The sequence below is a fragment of the Mytilus edulis genome, chromosome 6 (assembly GCF_963676685.1).
Source record: "Mytilus edulis chromosome 6, xbMytEdul2.2, whole genome shotgun sequence".
NCBI lineage: Eukaryota > Metazoa > Mollusca > Bivalvia > Mytilida > Mytilidae > Mytilus > Mytilus edulis.
Window position 1 is genome coordinate 68237111 of NC_092349.1, and position 24856 is coordinate 68261966.

The following is a 24856-nucleotide window of genomic DNA, read 5'->3' on the forward strand; positions in this document are numbered from 1 at the left end:
TCAAAAGCAAAGAAAGATACTAAAGGGATATTTGAAATCATGCAAACAAACTGACAATGCCATGCTGAAAAAGGATAAAAAGACGGTCAACAAAACACAACATAGAAAGCTAAAGACTGAGCAATACCACCACTGAATTGGGGTGATCTCGTGCTCTGTAGATCCAACCTACATGTGGCATGGTTTCATTTTTAAATGCAGAGAACATGGCATCTCCCTGCATGATGATTCTCAAATAAAATATATCATTTATGTTTATATATACAGTTTTTTTATACACACAGGCCTGTAACTTATATATACTGCACAGCTAAATGGACATTAGGTTTACTGTCCAATTTGAGAATTCTAGTTGACCATATTTTTTACTTATAGCTGAAAACTTTTGGTTGTGTTGTGTGTATAAAAATCATAATGATTTCTTACTGTTGAACTTCATGTCAATCACCTGACGAGATTTTTTTTTCAAAATGTGAAATACTGCATCGATTAATACCGGTATTGGTTGTTTCATATAAAAATGCATTTAACGCTTATGTTAATGATAGAGCAGTTTCATTCAATCTGGTTGAAATAAAGTACAAGAAAAATTACACAATAGGGTTTCAGAAATGAGTTTTCTTTTATTTGTGGAGACATCTGCTGTTAAATTAAATAAATCAATAAGTAATACATATTCTGAGCTGCAACAGCAAGATTAACAATAAAATATTATTTGCACAAGTTCTGACTAGTAACACCATTTTTATTATTATAAATATATGAAAGACGTCATAGTAATAATGCCTATAATTTTTGATTTGAATAAACTGGAAGGTACCTACAACAATAATTATCCCTGAGGCATTCATCAATTACATTGAAATATTAATAACAAAAAATTACAAAATAATCAAACAAACACACCCGAGAAAAAAATCAAATGACAAATGGAATATGAAATATATCATTTTTCAAGCAGGTAAAAATTATTAATTCAAATACATGTAGCATAATTCAAATGACCTCAACAATAAAATGAATATGCAAATTTAAAGAGTGCAAAAAATTATTATGCATATGAAATTACTCAGCACCTTGTTCCAACAAGGAACTACAAAACCTCATTATTAAACCGATTCATAAGCAGTATCTAAAAGGCAGAATCAAAAAATAATTCTTATGTTTTATTTTTATCTTGGTCATCTTCAAGTTTTATATACCGGTATTCCTCTATCCTCTGTATCTATCAAATTTTTTAATGTTTATTGAACCATCAAACATAATTGGATCAAATTTGAAGATATCTGGATGTCCTTGGTGTGGAGTTTTAGGTCCAAAGTCTGACTTACTCCATTGGAATGGTGGTTGTTGGTCATGGGTTGGACCACCAATGGCTATGAACTGTAGATCCTTAATCATAGTCATGTTTGTTAACTGAAAATTTTAAAAAATCACGTTAAAATTGTTCATGGTTTGAGATTAACTGACTTAAACTACAAGTAATTGAGGACACCTATTGGTCATTATCATCTATATCAGTTTTAAAATATTAATCACTTATTCTTACTATGTTGACACTGATAAATGAATATACAAATATCTTACTGACAATATAAATGTTTACTATCAATGTGCCATACAACTTATATTCCAGTCAATATAAGTTTGAACCTCAAACAAATTGCAACAGAAAATGTTTCAGTTCTAATCTATAGCATTTAGACCCAAATACATACAGAAAAAAGTCCCCAAAAATCTAACTTGAGGAAAACTCAAAATCAGCATTTTAAATTTCTTATGGAAATAAACATTGGAAAGGGAGGTAACTCCGCAAAAATGAGTCTTTTTTTGTCAGTTTTTGGTTGATTTTCTTAAAATTCATGTAAAGTGTGCTACTTTAATGGGGTAAGTTCGTAAGGGAGCTACCATTTGATTTTTATGGGGGGGCTAGGATGAAAAATTTTGTCCTGCATTTTTTTTTAGCTGTAATCTCTGTCCTGCCTTTTTATTTTTCACTCTGTTCGGTCCTGCCTTTTTTTTTTTTAGTTTATCCTGACTTTTTTTTACCTAAATTGTCGTCCTGACTTTTTTTTTTTTTGCAAGAGGGTCATCCTGCCTTTTTTTTTTACTCAAAACTCCTGTCCTGCCTATTTTTTTCAAATTTCATCCTAGTCGTGTGATTATTTGGTATTGTTTATACATGTATCTGTAAATTATGTTTGTTCAGCATCTACCTTGTTTAAAGAAACTTTACACCACGAAAAGAAGAATATATACTTAATTAGTTTTATTCAATTTAAGATTCTTTACCTTGATATGGTGAAAAATTTAATAAATGGTCAACTAATGAATTATGAAATCTAGGTTGAAGCTTGATAAAAGATATGAAACCACCTCTAAAGTTGTTTGTTATACTATAAAGACGGCAAAAATATCAAAAACAACACATTCTTTTGAATAGAAGCAGTAAAGTTATGATTTTGTATCAATAATTATTGATTTTTCTGCCTTTTTTGCAGAGTTATCTCCCATATCAATGCAATCTCAATAGAAATTTTAAAATCCTGATATTTTAGTTTTCCTCAGGTTAGATTTTATAGGACTTTTTTCTGTGAATATTTGGGGTATAATGCTAAAGATTAAAACTTTAAAATCTTCTGTTGCAATTACTTCAAGGTTAGGGTCAAATTTATGCTAGATTTACTGGACTATTATTGACAATATCTTATTGATGGTTTGTCAATATTTTGCTCTAAAAAGTAAATACCGTAAATTGGGTTATTTTGGTTGTAGTTTTATTTTTGGTTTATTTGGTGCCTCCAATGAAAATGCCAAAATTAAACACACGAAAATAAAACAAACACTAAAAATGGAAACTACAAAATTGTGTACCATTTCGACAATATCGAAATTTTAATTGTTGGGGAAAATATTTTATGTTATTATATCTTCCGTATATTTTGTACAATTCTATACATTACAAATTTAAATCTGCAAATAAATACCTGGTATGATTTGACAACAACACTATATAACATGTATAATTTTAGACTTAATTGTCAATTTTTAAGAAATTGTTAAGAAAACACAACATGAATTTTTATTCACATATGTCATTAATATGCCAGGCTATTGCTGATTGGGCGTATGACATTTGCGCCGATTTAAAACTAGAGGCTCTAAAGAGCCTGTGTCGCTCACCTTGGTCTATGTGCATATTAAACAAAGGACACAAATGGATTCATGACAAAATTGTATTTTGGTGATGGTGATGTGTTTGAAGTTCTTACTTTACTGAACGATTTTGCTTCTTACAATTATATCTATAATGAACTTTGCCCATTAGTAACAGAAGACTATATTTGGTAAAAATTTACATAAATTTACCAAATTAATGAAAATTGTTAAAAATTGACTATAAAGGGCAATAACTCCTTAAGGGGTCAATTGACCATTTAGGTCATGTTGACTTATTTGTAGATCTTACTTTGCTGAACATTATTGCTGTTTACAGTTTATCGCTATCTATAATAGTATTCAAGATAACCAAAAACGGCAAAACTTCTTTAAAAATTACCAATTGGAGGGCAGCAACCCAACAACCAGTTGTCCAATTCATCTGAAAAATTCAGGGCAGATAGATATTGACTTGATTAACAATTTAACTTCTTGTCAGATTTGCTCTAGATGCTTTGGTTTCATAGTTATAAGCCAAAAACTGCATTTTACCCCTATGTTCTATTTTTAGCCGTGGTGGCCATCTTGGTTGAATGGCCAGGTCATCGGACACATTTTTCAAACCAGATACCCCAAAGATGATTGTGGCCTAGTAGTTTCAGTGGAGATTTTGTAAAAGATTACTTAGATTTATGAAAAATGGTTAAAGATTGACTATAAAGGGCAATAACTCCTAAAGGGGTCAACTGACCATTTTGGTCATGTTGACTTATTTGTAGATCTTACTTTGCTGAACATTATTGCTGTTTACAATTTATCTCTATCTATAATAATATTCAAGATAATAACCAAAAACAGCAAAATTTCCTCAAAATTACCAATTCAGGGGCAGCAACCCAACAACCGATTGACCGATTCATCTGAAAATTTCAGGGCAGATAGATCTTGACCTGATAAACATTTTTATCCCTGTCAGATTTCCTCAAAATGCTTTGGTTTTTGAGTTATAAGCCAAAAACTGCATTTTACCCCTATGTTCTATTTTTAGCGGTGGCGGCCATCTTGGTTGGTTGACCAGGTCACGCCACACATTTTTTAAACTAGATACCCCAAAGATGATTGTGGCCAAGTTTGAATTAATTTTGCCCAGTAGTTTCAGAGGAGAAGATTTTTGTAAAAGATTAATTTACGAAAAATGGTTAAAAATTGACTATAAAGGGCAATAACTCCTAAACGGGTCAACTGACCATTTTGGTCATGTTGACTTATTTGTAGATCTTACTTTGCTGAACATTATTGCTGTTTACAGTTTATCTCTATCTATAATAATATTCAAGATAATAACCAAAAACAGCAAAATTTCCTCAAAATTACCAATTCAGGGGCAGCAACCCAACAACCGATTGACCGATTCATCTGAAAATTTCAGGGCAGATAGATCTTGACCTGATAAACATTTTTACCCCATGTCAGATTTGCTCTAAATGCTTTGGTTTCTGAGTTATAAGCCAAAAACTGCATTTTACCCCTATGTTCTATTTTTAGCCGTGGCGGCCATCTTGGTTGGTTGACCGGGTCACGCCACACATTTTTTAAACTAGATACCCCAATGATGATTGTGGCCAAGTTTGGTTTGATTTGGCCCAGTAGTTTCAGAGGAGAAGATTTTTGTAAAAGTTAACGACGACGGACGACGACGGACGACGGACGACGACGACGGACGCCGGACGCAAAGTGATGGGAATAGCTCACTTGGCCCTTCGGGCCAGGTGAGCTAAAAAATTGATTCTTTCATTTGCGCCGATTTCATTTTTTCATTTGCGCCGATTTTATATTTGCTCCTAATTGGATTTACAGGTAAGTTAATACTTGTACATATACTATACCGTGCAGGTATATTGGTAAAATCTGTTTATAAACAAAGGTTTTAGTTAATTTTGATTCATATTGTTCTGAACTTTGCTGTAATTGATGGACATATTGCAGACTGCAACTATTCTAGGAGTCAATTTTTATAACCATCAACGGTCATACACATAAGTACGTTAATAGCAAGACAAAGAAAAGATAGATTTCGTTATTGACAGAGACGAAATCACAAGAAAGGAATATATTAGATATGTTGCCTATAAATACTCAGCAATAACAGATTTATGATTTTAATGTATTCCGTTTTTATGGATTTAAATGCTGTAAATAGATTTTCAATTCGTCATTTTAGTATAAACCAGAGTGCTTTTATCTAAGGTTTTTACTTCTTGATTTTAAAGTATATGAATATAGTGTACAACTTGAAGACGGAAGAGGTCTATAATGATAAATGAAAAATAACATGACTTGGATGGAGAGTTGTCTCATTTGCACTCATACCACATCTTCTTATATCTATTCACCTGTAATTAACCTGTAATTTACCTGTAAAAAATCGGCGCAAATGAAAACAAAAATCGGCGCAAATGAAATGCAGATCGGCGCAAATGCAAAACGCCGTGCTGATTAGGTGCCTTTATTGGTAATCCTTTATCTTCAATAAATTAACAAGTACTGTCAGATGTATACGGAAAATTTTAATCCTTGATCTGCAATATATTAACATGTACTGCAATATAGATGATTAATTTTTATTGCATACAATATTTGTAAAAATAAATAATCTATTTAAAAAGTGATTTAATGTTTAATATTTTATTTTATATTTTCTTTTAGCTTTGAAACTCGAATTATATGCAATTGCATCTGTATGCGATTCCTTTATTAAAGTTTACTTTGTTGTGTTTCTAGTCTGAGAAAGTCAATTAACGGGTAAACAAAAACAAATATGAATGAGCTTGCTCACTACTGTTTGTCTAAAATTAAACATATCAATTGGAGAAAGCACCAAAATTACACACACACCAAAATAAAACACAGAAAACCGCCAAAATTTCCCAATTTACTGTATTGTTTCAAATGAGTCCTATCCTTTAGTAAAGATTGTGATTCAATAGTAAACATATTCTTATTGAACTGCCTAAAACTTGGTCAATTTCTTTTTTATAGTACACAATCTAGCTCAATGTATTATTTTCCAATTCCAGCCAAAATTTTTAGGTTGTCAATTTTAAATGATAGTGATGTTATTGTGATAGAATCTTAACATTATGCCAATGGACTTAGCATTATGTTTAAAGTTATCTATGTAGAATAAAACTATTGACAAGTTAAGCCAAATATTCTTAAATAGGCAGGGGTGTCAAAACTCATTTATCATATTTTGTTTTAGAGAAATTGTTTTACTTTCAGTGGAAATATTTATATATTTCTTTGCATCAGTAGTTAGTAGAAGTTGTCACTTGGAGTTCACAAATTCTGAGGGCAGAACAGATCTTATATCAGGATATAACTACACATTCTTCAGTTTAAAAAATTTCAGACATTAAGCTATGTATGCTTTGTTGTAAATTATTCTATATTTTAAATATAAGATATAATGTTTTTTTCTGAGTTTCACAGAACTCTGGTGGACTACCATAAGTTATCCTTCATTTCTTAAGATTAATTGTTTGAAGAAAATATGAATGGAATCTAACTTGTCTCTTTGACACATTCCCCATTTCCATTCTCAATTTTAACTTCAATAAAATAGCTCCTGACCATCAACTAGCAATTCACTTGTTTTTTTTTATTGTTGTGATGGTGATATCTAAAGGATCTATGCATGACAACATTGACAATCTCAGATCACAGACATCTAGCTGGTAAGTTTCCCTTCAGATCTTACCTTCATATCAGTTCCACCATGCGACCTATGACCTAGCGCTCCAAATGGATAGGTACCATTAGCAGGATTTAGGTCTGATCTAGCAGATATACCATTTTCACCACTGTATGGGGGACTACAGGCACACTTAGAGAGAGGGTCATGTTGAAAATCATTGTACCTATAATTAACATCAGAAAAAAAATATAAACAAATTTGATAATTTAACTTCATCATTTGAAAAGGAAGAATTTATACACATTCGTTTGTTACGTCTTTGAATTGGCCGTTTCAGAATCAAAAGGACTATGGGTAATTTCATTGTTCGTACCCCAAAATGAAAATAACGTTATGTCATTGGTTGAATTTCCATTGTTTAGGATGTTTTTAACCAATCACGACATTTTAGTGTACACTTTTGAAAATATTACCCAGAAGGCATTAGATTCTGAAAAGGCGAATTACTGAGGGAAATATTTCTTATTCAATTGAAAATAGGTTGTAATTAAAAGTGGTTATCATAGTTGTTTTCCTATTGGTTTTAGTTCCTAATAGAACTTCTGAAAATTCAAAATTCTTCATAACTAAGAAATTAAAAAGCTGAATTTCAATAAAAATATGGCAACTCAAATAGAAACTCAGCATCATGAGTAATAAAGATACCTGAATGAAAAGGAGAGAAGTTTAACATTAAATAAAGAAAATAGATATCAGAATGTTCTGATATGAAAATAACTTAAGGTTTTTGAAGGCAAGTTGAGGGAGTCATAAATTTTTGGCATGGAGAGGCCAATGTTGAGAAGATGAAATTGTATTGCTACACATTTATTGTTTCAGTCCCCATGACAAAATAGAGTAAGGAAATGACATCATCTTTAGTTTATTTTGAAACATTAGCTAACAAGAACCCCAAAACTCAATTGCAGCCTTTCCTTTGTAGTAAGAAACCGTGTAGTATAATTTCAGAGATATCCATACACTTAAACATAAGTCATTGTCTGTAAATTAGAAATTTTGGCCCTTTTTTGGCCCTTTCTTGGCCCCTTATCTCTACATGTTTGTGGAAATTAAACCCCAACTCAACCAGCCGTTCCTTTGTTATATGGAATGTTGTGGCACAATTTCAGAGAGATCCATACTTGTTTTTGGTCCATTTTTTGCCCTTAATTCCTAGACTGTTTGCCCTAAAACCCTTACAATAAATCCCAACCTTCTACTTATGGCATTAAACATTGTGGTACAATTTCAGAGCAATTGAAATACATAAATACACAACTTGTTGTCCTGAAACTAGATAAATGCTTGTTTTAGGCTCTTTAGGCCCCTAATTCCTAAACTTTTGGGACCATAACCCTCAAAATCAATCCCAACCTTCCTTTTGTGATTTTAAACATTGTGTTAAAACTTTATTGATTTCTATTTACCTATACTAAAGTTATTATCTGGAAACCATGCGTCTTCGGACGACAACGCAGACGACGCTGATGAAGCTGACGACGCTGACATGATAGCATTATATGATGCAAATTTTTTTTGCGGTTGTATGAAAATGATGATAGTTGTGCTCAATTTATATGACATTTAACAATCTTGATGCAGCTATGAAAATCAAAAATCATGGACTCGTTTTAGTGAGATCCCTGACAATGATTACCTGATTTGCTTATTCATCCCAAGTGCAAGCATAATTTGAAGAAACTTTATTATTATGAACCCTGGTACATTTCATTTTTATATTCTTTCTTTGAAAAAATAGAATTTATCAGTGTGAACTCACTGTGAAGTATATTTTTTGATTATGATTTGATGTAAATTTATCTCCCCTTCATAAAAATTATTTTATCAAAGAGTCTCCCTTACAGATTTCTGACATGTTGTAATACTTACTTTAAAATTTGACACCTCAGTTTAAAAAGTAGTTACTATTCCCAGTTTAAACAATTTGAATTGTGAAATTATCTCCCCATTGCTTTGAGAAATCATCTTTCATTTTGATGTGCAATTATCTCCCCTTCATAAAATTTAGTTTATCCAAGAGTTTCCCTTACCGATTTTCAAATTAATGAACTAGGTGCTTCAAAATATGACACCTCAGTATAAAGAGTAGTTATTATTCCAGTTTAAATAATTGAAATTGTGAAATTATCTCCGCATTGATTTGTGAAATTACAAAATGTATCTCCCCATTGAATTGTGAAATATCTCCAAATGATTTGTAAATTATCTCCCCTTTACAACAGTTCCTTTGATTTCTAATAAACAATTCTGGTTTATTTCATGCATTTAAATACAAATTATTACTGTCTTGAGATGCATAATGGAAACAGAAAGACTATTCTTTAAAACTTTCCAAAGCTAGAAATTTTTAACCTGCATTCTGTACTTATCATCCATGACAAAGTGTAATGTTTTTTTAAATAGACAATGTAAGAAAGTTTCAATAGATTGACATATCAATAATTTATATCACCTTGAAACCCCTAAAATCTTATTCTATTATAAATATTTCTTTATCACTTAATTTAATTAAATCTATTGTGTATAATGTGTCAGAAGTGTTTTGTTTTTAAATTTTGATAGTTTAAATTGAGACACAAATGCATCCTTTAGTTATTGCAAATCATTCATTACTGTTAAAACTGTAAAAATCACTACTAAGATTATGAATGTATTTTTTTTTATTGCAAACAGTGAAACCTGAATCTGTTGACTTTTTTTAATTAAAAAAAAGCATCAAAATAAATGTTTAATTTACAGAATTGTATTCAAACATAAAATTCTGAAAGAAGAACCGATGTCCTCACATGAAGAATTAACATATTAAAACTGACTGGATATTTTCAGCTTATATTTATTTACTGGTTGTTAGTATTTAATGCCACTTTCAGCACAATTGGACATTTTAAAGCAGAGTATTTCTATTGGTGGAGAAAGCAGGAGTTGCCAGGGTTGCGTTCAATATTGTAGCAGCTACGTAGTGCTACATAGATTTTTGTCTACTGAACGAGTAGCTAGCCTAGCTGCTATCAATATCTATGTAGCAGCTAGGCTAGCTACACGTTCAATAGTCATAAATCGGCGTAGCCCTAAGTAACCGCTACGATATTGAACGCAACCCAGATAAAACCCCTGACCTAGGCAGGAAAGCTGACAATCATAGACAATAAAGATTGGAGTTGAACCTACACCTATAGGGTCTGACTCAAAAACCACAATGGATAATGATACAGTAAGTGAACTACTCATAGAGGCTCCTTTTATATCTAACATATATTAAAACATATAATCTGACTAGACATACTACCTCATTAATTTCATCATAGTTTCCATACTGACAACTTTACTAAAATCTCTTTTGAATATTTTAGCTCTTGGTGACCCATCATATGAAAACCATTCTCCATACTGAGCTACTGCAGCTGGTCCTCCACTGAGATTAAATATGGTAGGATAGTACCTATTAAATGTTTTAAAAAAAAAAGAAGAAATAAGTACTGTCAGAGTATCAAAATTACTTGTTTGAGGAATTGGCTTTGTTATTTGGATGACAATATTTGAATATTCTTATTTTTTCAAATGTTATTACAATGTACAACAAAAAACCCTCAATGGGTCATCATATTTTCTTGTGAGCAGTCAGTTCAATTTGATTTCTATTTTGCGTTAGCTAAATAAAATTTTCAGTATTGAAAAGCAATATACTTCTGGAAAATCACCGTTGCATTTTCCTCATTATAAAGTTTCCTAGTTAAGTGAACAGAGGAAACCTTTTAGTTTGGACAATGTTTTCTGCATGATAACTACCGTATAGAAAATTATCAGTTTGTGGAACATATTCCTGGATCACCTTTTAAGATAAATACCCTTCAATACATTATGAAACCCCATGATGAGCAAATCTGAATGCATAATATTCTGCAATTTCTGGTTTGCAAAAAATCAGCTATAAATACTGACATTTCTACACAGATTCAATAATTCAAAATTGAAGTTTTATTGATTGCACATGTTCTACTTACGGAATGTTATAACTTGGCCAGTATCCTTGTTTCATTAAAACGTCTGAACGATCTCCATATTCTATATTATTCCTGTGAATGAAAAAAATATATTTTGATTGAAAAAAAGAAAAGATATAATATGATGAAGAAAATTCTACTCTTAAATAATAGTGTTTGACTTTGCAATTCACACAATCTTTGTTTTTAGAAGAATAAAAACACATTATTTCACAAAATTTATACATTTTTCCGTTCTACCTTAATGATTGTAAATTCAGAAATTTTTGTAATGTTTATTTTTTTTTACCAAAATTGCCATGGTCTCTGATAAAATTAATAGGTATTTCAACCTTGTACTGTACATATTGCTGTGAGTTTCATCTTTTTGATTTATGTCAATGAAAATATTACAAAAATGTACCAAGAATGCATAAAACCTTAAATGGGAATTGACAGGTTTTACTGTACTTATCGCTGTGTGTCTGTTTTTTCTTAATTGGCTAGAGGTGTAGGGAGAGGGTTTAGATCTCACAAAACATGTTTAACCCTGCTGCATTTTTGTGCCCGTCCCAAGTCTGGAGCCTCTGGACGTTGTTAGTCTTGTATGATTTTTAATTTTAGTTCAATTATATATTTCGGAGTTGAATATAAAGTCCATTATCACTGAACTAGTACATATTTTTGTTTAGGGGCCAGCTGAAGTATGCCTCCGTGTTTAGAAGTTTCTCTCTGTGTTGAAGACCCATTTGTGGCCTTTGGCTAATTTCTACTATTTGGTCAGATTGTTGTCTCTGACACATTCCCAATTTCCATTCTCAATTCTATTAAAAAAACACACGTTTTTCCTTTTCCAGCATTATTGTATGCATAATTTCCTGAAATCCTTATAAAAAAACAACTTACGGAATTTGTTCAAGAACATACAAAACATCTGTCATATTGTAAGAGCCTGATTTGAATTTGTTAGAATCCACTATCATCCACTGATTATTATACCTGTAAATATATAAACAAAACTTTGTTATAAAATATATTACTGATGTCACCTAATGTTTATAAGAACCTGGAGTAGATTTCACAAGCAATTCAGTATACTAATACTATCAATCTTAGTCGTAAGTTTTATTGTGAAATCGACAGCTGAAACCAAGGATGCTGAGGAAAGGAATGGTTTTCATTTTGTCTACTTGTCCATCTGTCCATCAACAATTGAGAGTTGAATTACTTCAGTGTAGGTAGGACTTGGATATAATTGTGTACATTTAAAGTCCATAATATTTAGATGTGCATATTATTTTTGACATTGGAAAATTTATTTGGATAAAATTAAAATTCTTTTTGTGTACAAAATTCTTCATGAGTGTGAGTAAGACAAAACACAAGTTGTACAGTTGTTGTGCTTCATAAGTTGATTTGCATATCAAATATTTGTTGCAATTGTAATATTAATTTTGGAATACCGGTAAACCCAATTTTTGCTGGAAAATTTTTACATGTTCATTCAAATATGACGTACAAAATTTTGACCACTTTTATCTTTTCACTTAAAAACATTATAAAATACCTATAGTCCCTGTGATGATGAAAACAATAAAATTAAAAATATTTTGGTTTATGTAAGTGAAATAATTACCCAGAATGCATAAGTGAATTGTCCTGTTGGAAGATATCGTGGTTGGTATGAGCGCTACTTACGTTCCACTATTGTATGCTGAAAAAATCAATGACCACGTTCTACCACTGGTTGCAAGTCTATTAGCAGCCATGACTCTGATACCTTCAAGAACAGAATTTGTTGGCTGGACATATTTCCATAAGTCACTGTTACCATTACCTATAGTTGTTTCTAAGGTTGCCTGTGAATATAAATAACAATTTTATAGAAAGAAGGATACAAACTTATATGGATTCATTATTTCTTGTAGGATATAACTTTCATGGATTTCGTGTGTATTTGTTATTCAAATTTTCTATAGGGCTTGATGTGCAGATATTGGCAAAATCACAAATTCAAGTATCCCCAAAAATGCAAAATTTCCTCATAAAAATTCACGAAGAAATTCATGACAATGAATGATTCGTATTATCCACAGATATTTTTTTTTGTCTTTAAAAAAAATACATACGTTCCATATTTGCAGTTAAAATGAGGGAATCAAATATGTCAGTATAATATGGTAAATTTGGCATGATCGTAAACAATAATACCAAGTATGAGGTCTTTCAGGTCTATCAGAAATTGCATAAACAAGGTTTCAATGTTGAAAAACAGATGGTAAAACTCCAATTACTCCAATATCTTTTTTTTATTATTAAAATGGTGGTACAATATGATCAATTACACATGATGGCAAACAATTGTGATAAGTATGAGAGATTTCTGTCAAACAGTCTCAGGAGATGCGTAAAAAAAAATGTGTTTTTGACAGACTACATATGTTACTATTACCATATGCTTTGAGGAGGTGACATAAATTGTTAACAATAATGAACACTATATGTATTTCTGTAAACTGAAGCAACTGTAAAGTAAAGACAAAAATATTTAAAATGTAAAGGGAGATAACTCAAAATTAAATAATCAACTTACTAATCCAGTACTCATGAGATAATAATCATCTCCAGATAAAATAGTCCCTGGGTAGGAAGAAAATGTCATCATGTACCCTGGTATATATACACCTGAAAAAATATAAAAATTGTTGAATGCAGTTCTGTTAAGAAGATAAAGTACAAACATTGGTATATCAATACAATGTAATCGACCCATTCTGTCAATATCTGTTTGTTCCACAGGATTGTATATGCGTCTAGTGTGGTTAGGGCCATAGGCTCTCTATCACCACTGGCTAGCATACATTGCAGGTGAAAAGAAAGCCGAGTGCGTAAGTCTTTCTGCCAGTACATAGCCTCTACACTATTCAAGACTTCTACAATGCCTCCTCGCGACAGCACATGGTAACTAGGGTCTAGCATCCTAGGCATTATTGTAGAGGATCTCGGAGCAGCAAGGGCCCCAGAGATGCAATGTGAAGGCCCACCGGCATGTGGACATGCCCTTGCACCCATCAACTTTGTCCCAGCTATGGATAAATAGTTGGTAAGATGAAGATCATAGCTCTGTTAAAGCAGTTCATCTAAGAGAAGGACAACTGGATACAAAACCAATGGCTAGATTGGAGTCATAAGCTTTGGCTAGCAGCTCATCTAAAGGAAGGAGACCTTGATGAATACATCCCTGGTCCTCCTGGTAAGGGGGTTGTGTGCTGGGCTAGCTACTCAGCCACGGAAAGAAACTTATGCTATAGAAACCGAAACAAGGGTGTTGATGCCTTATGTGTTCAAGGATATGAAGAGGATTTATAAGTAAGTAAGTAATGTCTTGGACCTAATATCAAATGCAAACAAGGGAATTTTGGATTTAAATCTGTGAAAGTTTAAACAATTTGTTGCTGAATGATGAATATTTACTACTATACATTGTCATTTTTTTATAAAGACTGCTTCAGTCAAATGCAATATCATTTGTGCGGTATTACCTTTGTGGATTTCAGGGTTATAAACAAACCACAAATTTGATATTGTTCAGTAAATTCTGTCAAAACCAAGAAGTAAAATATCCATGATGTTTTGTATAAACAATTAAGATCTATATTAATTAGACTTTAAACATACCTAATCCATCTTTAACAGTATATGCAAATTCATATCTCTTCAGAATCCTCAGCATGGACTGATATGTTGACCAAGTGTCATGGCTGACATACAAATCTTTGTTACCAGGGAACATTTTAATCATAGCAGAACAAGAACCAGAACCAAACACTCGAGATTTCTCAGGTTTGCCTAGAGCCTCCTCTAGATCTTCTAAATCACCTCCAACTTGGAAAAGGCTGAAAATTGATGAAGAACTTCATACATGTACATAATGTTAAACAGATAGTTAAATAAATTAAATTGTTAAAAGTAAAAAAAAATAATAAATAAGACGCTTTAATTGTTTGTTGTTCATTATTTCGTTGCTTGACATTTGTCATTTCGAGGCCTTTTAAAAGTAACTATACAGGATGGGCATTGCTCACTGTTGAAGGCTGTACGGTGACTGGTTTATTTTAATTTCTGTGTCATTTGGTCTCTTGTGGAGAGTTGTCTCATTGGCAATCATATCACATCTTCTTTTTAATAATTTATTTGAATGCGTTTACATTTCAAAACAATTTGTAATATAACAAATAATTTATAATCATGTTGTATGACTGCTGTTTCAAGGACACCTTATTATATCTGTGCCATCTTCCTCAATGTATTTCAAGGAAATATATTAATAATGTTTGATAAGTTAGAGTCAATTTCCTAATACATTGGCTCGATTTGTCTTGCTTGCTTTGTTTGTATCAAAGTTTTTTTGCTCAAGCATTGTAATTTAGATTGACAACTGCAAACAATAAAAGTAGGCTGAGTTAAACTTGTACACATAAGGCGGAAACCCAGTTGAAATAGAACAAAAGAATCAAAGCTCTTTGTTAGAGAAGACGATAAATGCTTACTGTGATGTTTACTATAGTAACAAAATTTTTAGAAGTTAATAGAAACAAATAAAACGACAATTTTCTTCCCAATTACGAAGTGTTTTATTTTAAAAGCACCATTTGCGTAAGTTTCAATTTATCTATTACATAATAATGCAGAACAATAAGATATCAAGTCGACGACATGGGTATATATCAAGTTGGATGTAGAAAATGCATAACCTCTGATTTTTTTTTTTAATTACCACGGACGCAGAACCAATCAATCTATTAGTTCAGTTATTTTTGTGTCTGCCCTTCCATTGTGACTCAAGAAATTTTTAAAAAAAATGGGTAACAATTGTATCGAAAAGAGAAAATCAAGGGCCTGAGGTGTATATTTTGTCTTTAAAAGGTACAAAGCAAGAGTATTTGATATATCATCTCGCTTCAGACTCTATCCTTTTTATATATCAAAGCTACAGGTTGACTTTATAACATAAAAAAATAATCACAGTATGAAAAGATGAAATATATGGGTCAAGTGTAATACCTATCTAATGAATCACAAAAACAGAGTAGGTGTGTTTGAATAGCTATTTTTTTACTAAAAGAACTTGATGACAGTTTTTCAAGTTGGATGATGAAAATGCATATTTTCGGAAAAATATATTTTTTTGTGTGTGATAACTAGGGTTTATAATCTTCAACCACTGAAAATTTTTAGTTTGCCCTTCCACATATATTTAATTAGAATTTTTTTAAATGTTTAAGAATTTTCGAAAAATTCCAAGCCTGACAACTGATCAGACAATAGTTTTAATTTGAATCAATGCAGACAAGATCATTAACTGATGCTCATTAAGCTAGTAGATACATTTGTCTTTTAAAATACAACTGACATATAAGAAACGTAATGGTGCTGTGTGGATAAATTTATCGGTTTTCAAGAGCAAAATTGGCAGCACGTCACCCCTGCAATGGCTTCTATTTCTATGATTGTGAAAATGAACTGGCGCAATGGGGAGATAATTTTGGTGAAGTAGAATCCTGACTGACATTATATTTAAAAATTTGATAGGACATTATCAAATAATCAAAAGGTTTAACTATACACATACCTATATTGTTTGCAGATGTCAATCTTAATTACAGCAAAAATTAATAGAAACAAGGCAAGCAAGGCAAGCAAGGCAAGCAAGCTGACCAAATTCTCACTCTACATGCATTTGGAAATTGACTCTAAAACAAAATAGGATCTAGTATTCTTACTAAAAACCAAACGGGTCAAGGTTTGTTGATCCTGGTCCAGAATATTTCAATGATGACCAGTCAGGTGACCTTCTTGATAGTTCATAACCTTGACTCAAACCATCAACTTGTAATAAAAACAACTTTACCTGAAAAATATCATCATGTATGTATATTAGTACTTACTTCAGTTTTGGGGAATTTGTATGTTGCAAACTATATAAAGAGCACACTCACAACAAACTAAGGCCAATTGTTAGCATTGATCTTTACTGTGTGCTGTTCGTATTGAAGATAGTCATCGCACCTGACAGTCTCTTTAATGATGTATGTCTTTATTAATACAGAAATAATTTCATTGCAAATATTTGAGATATATATATTATTTTCTTGGTTGGTATTAGGGTGTCGTCAGAAAATAAGGAGCCAATAGTACATGAATGAATTATTTATCGGTTGAACAGAGTGAATTAAGAAAATAAGATGAAAATCATTCAGTTTTAATAAGGTTTTGATTACATGAAGTCTATATTCAATGTAGGCAGTTTAAGTGTAAATAATTAAATATCATATCTATTCTTTACTGTATGTAATTTTGATAAGGTAAGGCATGCCAAAAATTATATTTTATTTTCAGTACATAAATGTGACATGTATGACTTCCTTGATTCACACAAAATGTGCTTTGGTCAACACTTTTACACCTAAATAAAATTAATAAAAGAAGCATTTAATTTTTCAATAAACCAGATATTCAGGACATAAATATAATGAATATACAAGGAAGGATTATTGAATAAAAATGATCTAAATAAATGTTATGAATTGATTTATTACCTAGTTATTTGTCAAAAAATTCCAATATTGCTTAAATTCAGAAATCATTGCAATGCTTTTTTTATTATTGAGAATATTGCAGCTGCGGGAGTATTACAAAAATATAATCTTCATCAATGGGTGAAAGGAGGGGGACATGCTAATTGTTAATTTTCTAGAGACACTTTTTAAATTTAAAAAAGATAATATTTTCAATAGCATACAGGAAATAGAATCTTTAAATTTTTTTGGAGACTCATTTTTGAATTTATTTTCCCCAGGAAATTTGGAATCAAACAATTTTTTATAACCCTTTTCACGTTTACACTAACAAAAGATGAATTGATGATAGTCTAAAGCTATGTAAAGACATTAACAGAGAAATTTTTATTCAATTGCATGCTTATAGATTATTGTTGATCATCTCAACGAGATTGATTTTCTCACTTGAGCCGGGACGACGAAATCGAGAAAGGCAATCAAGTTGAGATGACCAATGATAATCTGTTTATCACTTTTACCTATGAAAATGTTGTTAATTTCATATCAATTTCATTAGCAACACCACGTGCCTCCTCAGTTTCTAGCGATAATTTTCCTTCTCAAGTGAGTAGCATGATATGAAAAATTATATCAAAAAGATATTAAAGGAAAAATGCACAAAATGGCGATAAAGCTCTTTATTTCTTTATTTATCAAATATATGAAATGTACATCAAGTTACTTTCATTTATCTCCTGGAAACAATTCTGTAAAACATATGTATAGATTTAATTGAAAAAACATTTACATTAAATGAAACTAATTGTCAACATGACATGTTTGCAGTGTTGTTCATGATATGTTCATTCAAAAATATCATATAAACCAACAACTTAATACATTTACAAAGCCAAGAAGTTTCCTTTATAAGAAGTAAAGAAAATGTTTCCAGAAAACTACCTCTCAAATCAATTTATTTTTCTTATGTGAAATAATAATCTTTTAACATTATTCCTACCATGTGCCAATATGTAGATGTATTTGTTTTAATCTGTTCATTCATCCAGTCCAGGTTAGTTTGTAAGAATGTATGTAATTTTGTACAATATGCACTGTATGGTTCCGTACAGTAACCATCCACAGTATTCATCCAGTGATCATGCATAAGGTTGGCCGAATGTGAGGCCTCCGCCATTCCAGCAGCAAAGGCTTGTTGTTCATCATCATAATTTGTAGATGTTTTTATATCAAGGTATGCCCATCTATTCCAAAATAAGTATACTTGTTAAAATAGATATAGATGGGAGGAAGAAGTCACAACTAAAAATTAAAAGAGCATTTCAAGACATTATTCTTAAGGAGGCTCGCGGGTAAAACAAATCAGAAAAAAATTAAACATTCATTTTATTTTGTTACCTTAAGTAGTGTTACTTTATCCTATGGCACAAAAATCTTTCCAAAAACAATTCCTGTTGGCCCCAGGTGACTTTTAAAATGTAGATATCATTGAAAAAGCTCCAAATTATCTCCCTTTTGTGCAAAAATGCCATTTTTTGGCATTAAGGGCATATGATACAGTCACAGTCACTTGAAAACGAGTTCATGGACCCCTCTTTTTTAAAATGCCATTAGGTTTGATTAGGTGAGAAGATTATGTGTGCCAATTTTCATGAAAACGTAAATAGTGCAATATTTTTAAATTTTATAAAATATATACAGCAAAAAATGATGTTTTTTTTCTACATTCATAAACATTTGATAAATATTAGATATTTCTGAATATAAAATGTATAAATTTTTAGGATATTTATAAAATACAGAAATTACAAATTATTTAACAAAAAACAATTTGTGTTTATCTTTTAAAACCAAAAATTAAGTTATGTCTTTCTTTTGAAAGAGAAAATACGGCCACAAATCCAAATTTTGATCAAATTTACAAAATTTCAACCTCATTTTACACAAAAAGTAGCACATGAAGGTATATTTTTTATAACATATTTGATTTAATCAGGCAAAAAATAGCCTATATGGAAATTTTCATCAAACTGTAAATACAGGATCAAAACTGTATAGTATGCCCTTTAAATTGAAATATCTTTTTTAACTCATTGGTGACCTAATTTTTTTATTGTTGTTTTCGAATAAGCTGTACATAAACTAAATAATTGTAAAATTTAAGCGATTTCTGTTGTTTAGTTCTTTTTTATTTCGATATTACCTCCATTTCTCCTATTAGTTCAACAGAAAAAAGGACATTAACAAAATTGTATGCTTCTTTCGATGGCAGATTGTGAGCGTAAATGAAAGGTGACCCCATTTTTTTATTTCATTTTTCTATTAAGTATAAGATAAAGTTCATTTATAGAAAAATAAAGCGAAATCTTATTTCCCTCAAGTTTTGAACTGGATCTTTGACCTCTGACTTACATGACTTATAGACAACCAAACAGTACAATGTAGGAGCAATTGTGGAGCTCCAATATAAAGATATCCAATGTAGAATTCTAAATTTAAAGTCTCTTTTAACTAAACAATGAATTTTACCCCTATAATGAGTCTGAATGTTTATTGAAAATGTGAATAAAAATGATAAACTTATCATTTAAATAGACAATAAACAATATTTATTAGCACAAACACATTTACATTAAATAGTTATGGCATACAAAATTAAGACAATAAACTGACAATATTCAAATTGATTATAATTATATTAGAGTGACAGTGGTATTTAAATTAAATGTAACTTCCTTATAAGATTACATTCAACATGTTAAAAATAAATCTATATGTACATAAAGAAGCTAGACATTATTAATATTATATATCTCTAGTTACTAGTATAGTAATCTCAGAAAAATGTAGCTTCCTTCATAAGATTACGATCTGAATCAGACAAAAATCCTATAAAAATATGAAGATATGGTATGATATTCAATGAGACAATTATCCAACAGAGACCAAATAAAGTGGATTTCATGATCATGATGATGTGTGATCTGTGAAGGATGACAGACACAGGGATAGTGAAATTTATTGTATTATATTATGTGTTGTATTGTTATAAATGTTGTATTGTTAAAAATGTCCCATATGTCGGTTAAAAGCTCATTTATGCACTGCTAGCCAAGGGAGGGGGGACTAACAACTAGAAATGGTTCTAAGGCACGTGTACATTTCTAAAACATTCTTTTTCATGAAATTTAGAATCATACAATTTTATTGTAAAGATTAAATTATGGTATGTTGGCTTCAAAAATAAAAGACAAGTTCTATTGTTAAGGTGGTACCTAACACTACAGGGAGAGAACTCTGTAAAATCAGCTTAACATTTTAATGACGTTGTGTTGTTAAAGGAAAATCAAGCTTTTCAAAGATCAAAATAAGTTTTTGTCAAACTGCTATATAACCAGTGTAATTTTTCTGATAAAACAGTTGGTTCAAATAATTTGAATTTTTTATATTTTTGTCAAAGGGTCAAAGTAAATACTTTTTCAAAATTTTAAGAAAATTAAACGAGCCAAATTAATTTTAGTTAAAGTGTTGGGTACATGTACCACCTTAAGGTTCATAACGGACAAATATGCCAAAAATTACTCTGAGTACAGAGTTACCTGTAAAGTTGGAAAAGTTTTAATGCCTAGTATCCACTAGATATAATAAAGTTAAATGCATTTTGTGTGTCAGAAAAATAAAATCTCTTTTGGATTTTGATGGGCATTTTTTTTCCTTCATGCAAAAGGTGTGAAAATTGACTAAGTTGTGGTACATGTATGAGACAACTATGAGATGCTCCCTCAGGTAAAATACCGGTTTGTATTGTTTTCATTGTCCTTAATTGACATGGACACCAGGTATCTTCACAACTATAGGTGAGTTAAAGAGTTTATCTGAGTCAGTGAATGGACAGTATCAAAGTAATTCAGGTGTTTGTTAATTTTTGCACCTTCTGCATGTTCTGCAGAAAAGAAAAAAAATGCCCATCACAATCCAAGAAAGATTTTATCTTTCTTAAACACAAAATGCATTTAACTTTTATATATCTAGTGGATGCTAGACATTAAAACTTTCCAAACAGCACAGGTAATTAGTCTGTACACAGAGTAGTTTTTGAGGTGAAAATACGGCCATATTTCAGTGTTCTAGGATTCCCATTACCCGTTACCCGGGGTAAGTGGATTAGGACAACGGGTAAGTCATTTTTTAGCCTTTGTCACCCGGTGGTAAGTCAATTTTCAAGTTCGGGGAAGCCGAAAAACTCTTGAAATTTCCCGGTCCTCTTCAATTTTCCCATATCTGCTTTTTATTTTTATTAAATCACGAGAAAAAACTTTGATAAAAGATCGAAGATTTTGTCGATGTCTATCGGCGCTTTTATTCAAGCACTCGTTTACTAGGTGTAATCAAGCGCAAAAGAGACCACATTCTTCTCCTATCATTCTAAAAGTCGGTCACGGTGTCGGTAAAATCGGAAAATCCGGATTGATAACTGGTGCTTAAATCGGGACATAAACGATTTTTTTTCTTGTCATCGGAGGAAAATAAACTTACAGTTGCATTTATTATAGCTCTTAATAAATGACATAGTAATAACTATAACATATTTGTCAAATTTAGTAAGAAATCGGTTTTTTTAAATTTTGTACAAAATTCAATCGTATCCGAATCCAGCTTTGTTCAGACAAACTTCACAACATATAATTTAAAGCATGTCATAAAAGTTTTTAAATTTAAAATCTATGTGCAACAAATGACTTATCCTTAATCATTAATGTTCAGTGAATCAGCCTGAAAAATATTCAGTATTTTGTAAAGAGCATGTCTGATTTTTAAAAAGAGTTGCATGTAAGTTTTTTACAGTGAATTATTGGTATGAAAGTCAGTGAAGTACTGTTATAGTTCAATGTACTTTTCTGGTGGTATAGGTATATAGTTACAATTAAGCCATATATTTCAAATACTTTTCAATACACTTTAGTCATCATTGCTTCATACAAAACATCATTTGACATCACAAAAAAGGGTACTTTCTGAAGCATGAAAAAGGTGCCAGGAAATGGCTAGAATGCAGGATTTTGCATCATTTACCCCAGAGCTTCTGGGGGCCTTGAGCGGACCCCAGACCCACGGCCATAAGGGCGGCGAGCTAAAGCTCGCTGCAGCGGACGGCGCAAAATTGGTTGGCGGATTTAACTTTTAGATGTGGGTAAGTAATTTTTTTATTGATCTTACCCGTGGTAAGTCAAGGTGCCAAAAAAATCCTAGAACACTGTATTTGTCCATTTGTTATGATGAACCTTAATTTCTTTAATTCTTGCAACACTTAACTTACCCAGTGTTATTGATGTCATTTTTAAATTCTGCTAAGGCAACCCATTCCGGTACTTCATGCCGATGAATTTTATATTCCTGACTATTTTTATCGTATGTAACTGATACAATTTCACCACTGCACATGCAAATAAATACCCCCAAAATACAAGCAACCAAAATTCTGTCGTCTGCCATTTTGCAAAGTCATGTGACTCCACAGTGCTTGGTCACCTGATTTCGATGTAGAAGGTAGAATCCAACAGTTTCGTACATAAATCTTTTAAGCTTCTTAACATTTGTAAGGCTTAAAAATAATTTTAAACTTTTTTTTAAAAGTTGAAACACTACAAAAATGAAATATTGTAATTTTAATCAACTGTTGTAGCCGTAACATTCATATTGAACCTTGAATGCCACGCCCACTTTCACTTTGAAAATGAAAGTAAGAATGAATTGCTCCATGACTGTGACATCACTGACACAGTAATTATAACCTAAATAGGAAGTTGCTTGGTGTATTCATAAGCTACTTAAACAATCAGGTCATAAACTGTGAACTTTCCTGTTAATCTGATGAATAGGCACAAGGATAAAATGAAAATTAATGACAAAAGTTTAACTAAATTTGCTTCTTCTGGAGCCCCAGCAGACAAAGAAGGGTATTTATTGAAAAGAGGAGACTTCAATAAAGGGTATCAAAGGAGATGGTTTGTGTTAAAAGGGAATTTATTATTTTATTATGAGAAACGCAGTGATAAAGAACCCATAGGAGTTATTATACTAGAAGGATGTACTATAGAGTTGTCAGAGGATACAGATGGATTTGTGTTTCAAGTAAAATTTAGTGCCTCAGGTTGTAGGACTTACATTATTGCTGCAGATTCACAAGAGGATATGGAATCATGGATGAAAGTACTTTCTAGAGCAAGTTATGATTACATGAAACTAATGGTGTCAGAACTTCATCGACAGTTACAGGATCTAAATGAAGATGCTAAACTTGTTGAGGATGCTATGAGAGATAGTCTTATTTTATCAGGAACTTATGGAAATTTGTCCCAAAGGAACTCATTGGAAGATAAAATGGAACAATCAGTGGAAAATATCACACAACCGATGAAAAGATTTAACCCGTTCAATACCTCAGAAGAAAACTTGACATGCTTGACTGACTCTGCTAATTTTCATTTTTACGAGGACGCCAAACCAAAACATAGGACTTTTGCTCAATTGCATGAAGAATACGGGAATCAGATCAAACATATGAAAGAATTATGGGGTGCAAGGACTTCATGCTTGATTGAAGATCTAGCAAGTTCAAGTGCATAGCCAAAAACATCATTATAAATCCGTTCATGGAATATATGTGTGTAACACATAATATAATGGTTGTATTATTTATGTTTCCACTTCAGTAATTTAATGTTTTATATTTAAATTTAAATTCACATGATAGATATATTTATTTTAATGATTACCAAATTTTTAAAATCTGTCACATAGCTGGAGGTATACATGGTATACAAGGTAAATCCTTTCTATTAATATACTTCAGACATTCATTTGTCATTGAATTGGACAGGTTATGCATTTATTATTTTAAAATTTTTAAGTTTTTACTACTGTAATGACTGTAATGCAGATCTTTTGTCATGTTCTTTTTGTAAGTGTTGAAAACATATCTTACATCATCCATTATCATGATAATCACTCTTGATTCACCCTTGGAAAGTAAAATGCTGTTTTCAATCAGTTACACAATGTATGTTTACAACTATTAAAATGGTCCTAAAAGAATAATTTAATGTCAACTTCAATTTTCTCATTCACATGTATTTTGCTTTTAAAATATAGATATATGACAAACATTTTAAAAATGAAATATATAAATTAATTATACATTCCAATTTTTGCTAAAAATTAACTTTTATTTATATTCTACATTGGATGTGAAAGGTCAGAAAATATCATGACTATTTTCATACCGATTTAACGCAAAAGCTTCCGCAGTGATTTGATAAATATTTGGTTCTTATTTTACAAAAAATCTGAAAAATGCATTTTTACCTACAAAACTCAAAAAC

The 24856-nt window shown here is 31.2% G+C and overlaps 2 protein-coding genes across 2 annotated transcripts; one reads left to right on the plus strand and one right to left on the minus strand.

Annotated features, from left to right (window-relative positions):
• Positions 1–603: 603 nt before the first annotated feature.
• Positions 604–23257, minus strand: LOC139528232 (putative phospholipase B-like 2). The gene is made up of 11 exons (XM_071324114.1): positions 22792–23257; positions 18475–18718; positions 16680–16807; positions 14575–14792; positions 13490–13581; positions 12595–12755; positions 11803–11895; positions 10918–10989; positions 10203–10355; positions 6920–7079; positions 604–1416 (listed from the first exon to the last, which is right to left on the minus strand). The coding sequence occupies exons 1-11, from the start codon at positions 22965–22967 to the stop codon at positions 1213–1215; spliced, it is 1701 nt and encodes a 566-aa protein (XP_071180215.1). The 5' UTR covers positions 22968–23257; the 3' UTR covers positions 604–1212.
• On the plus strand, positions 23214–24228 carry LOC139528233 (sesquipedalian-1-like). Its single transcript, XM_071324115.1, has one exon. It carries the CDS (start codon positions 23346–23348, stop codon positions 24099–24101), a length of 756 nt encoding a protein of 251 aa, XP_071180216.1. The 5' UTR covers positions 23214–23345; the 3' UTR covers positions 24102–24228.
• Positions 24229–24856: the final 628 nt, after the last annotated feature.

What these genes read in the sequence shown, in the direction of transcription:
- LOC139528232 (XM_071324114.1), bottom strand. Translation starts at nt 22,967, where the DNA reads ATGGCAGACGACAGAATTTTGGTTGCTTGTATTTTGGGGGTATTTATT. An exon ending in CATCTACATATTGGCACATG is followed by an intron (nt 16,808 to 18,474) that starts GTAGGAATAATG and finishes GATATTTTTCAG; the next exon opens with GTAAAGTTGTTTTTATTACA. An exon ending in TATGTTCTTGAACAAATTCC is followed by an intron (nt 10,990 to 11,802) that starts GTAAGTTGTTTT and finishes TTTCATTCACAG; the next exon opens with GAATAATATAGAATATGGAG.
- LOC139528233 (XM_071324115.1), top strand. Translation starts at nt 23,346, where the DNA reads ATGAATAGGCACAAGGATAAAATGAAAATTAATGACAAAAGTTTAACT.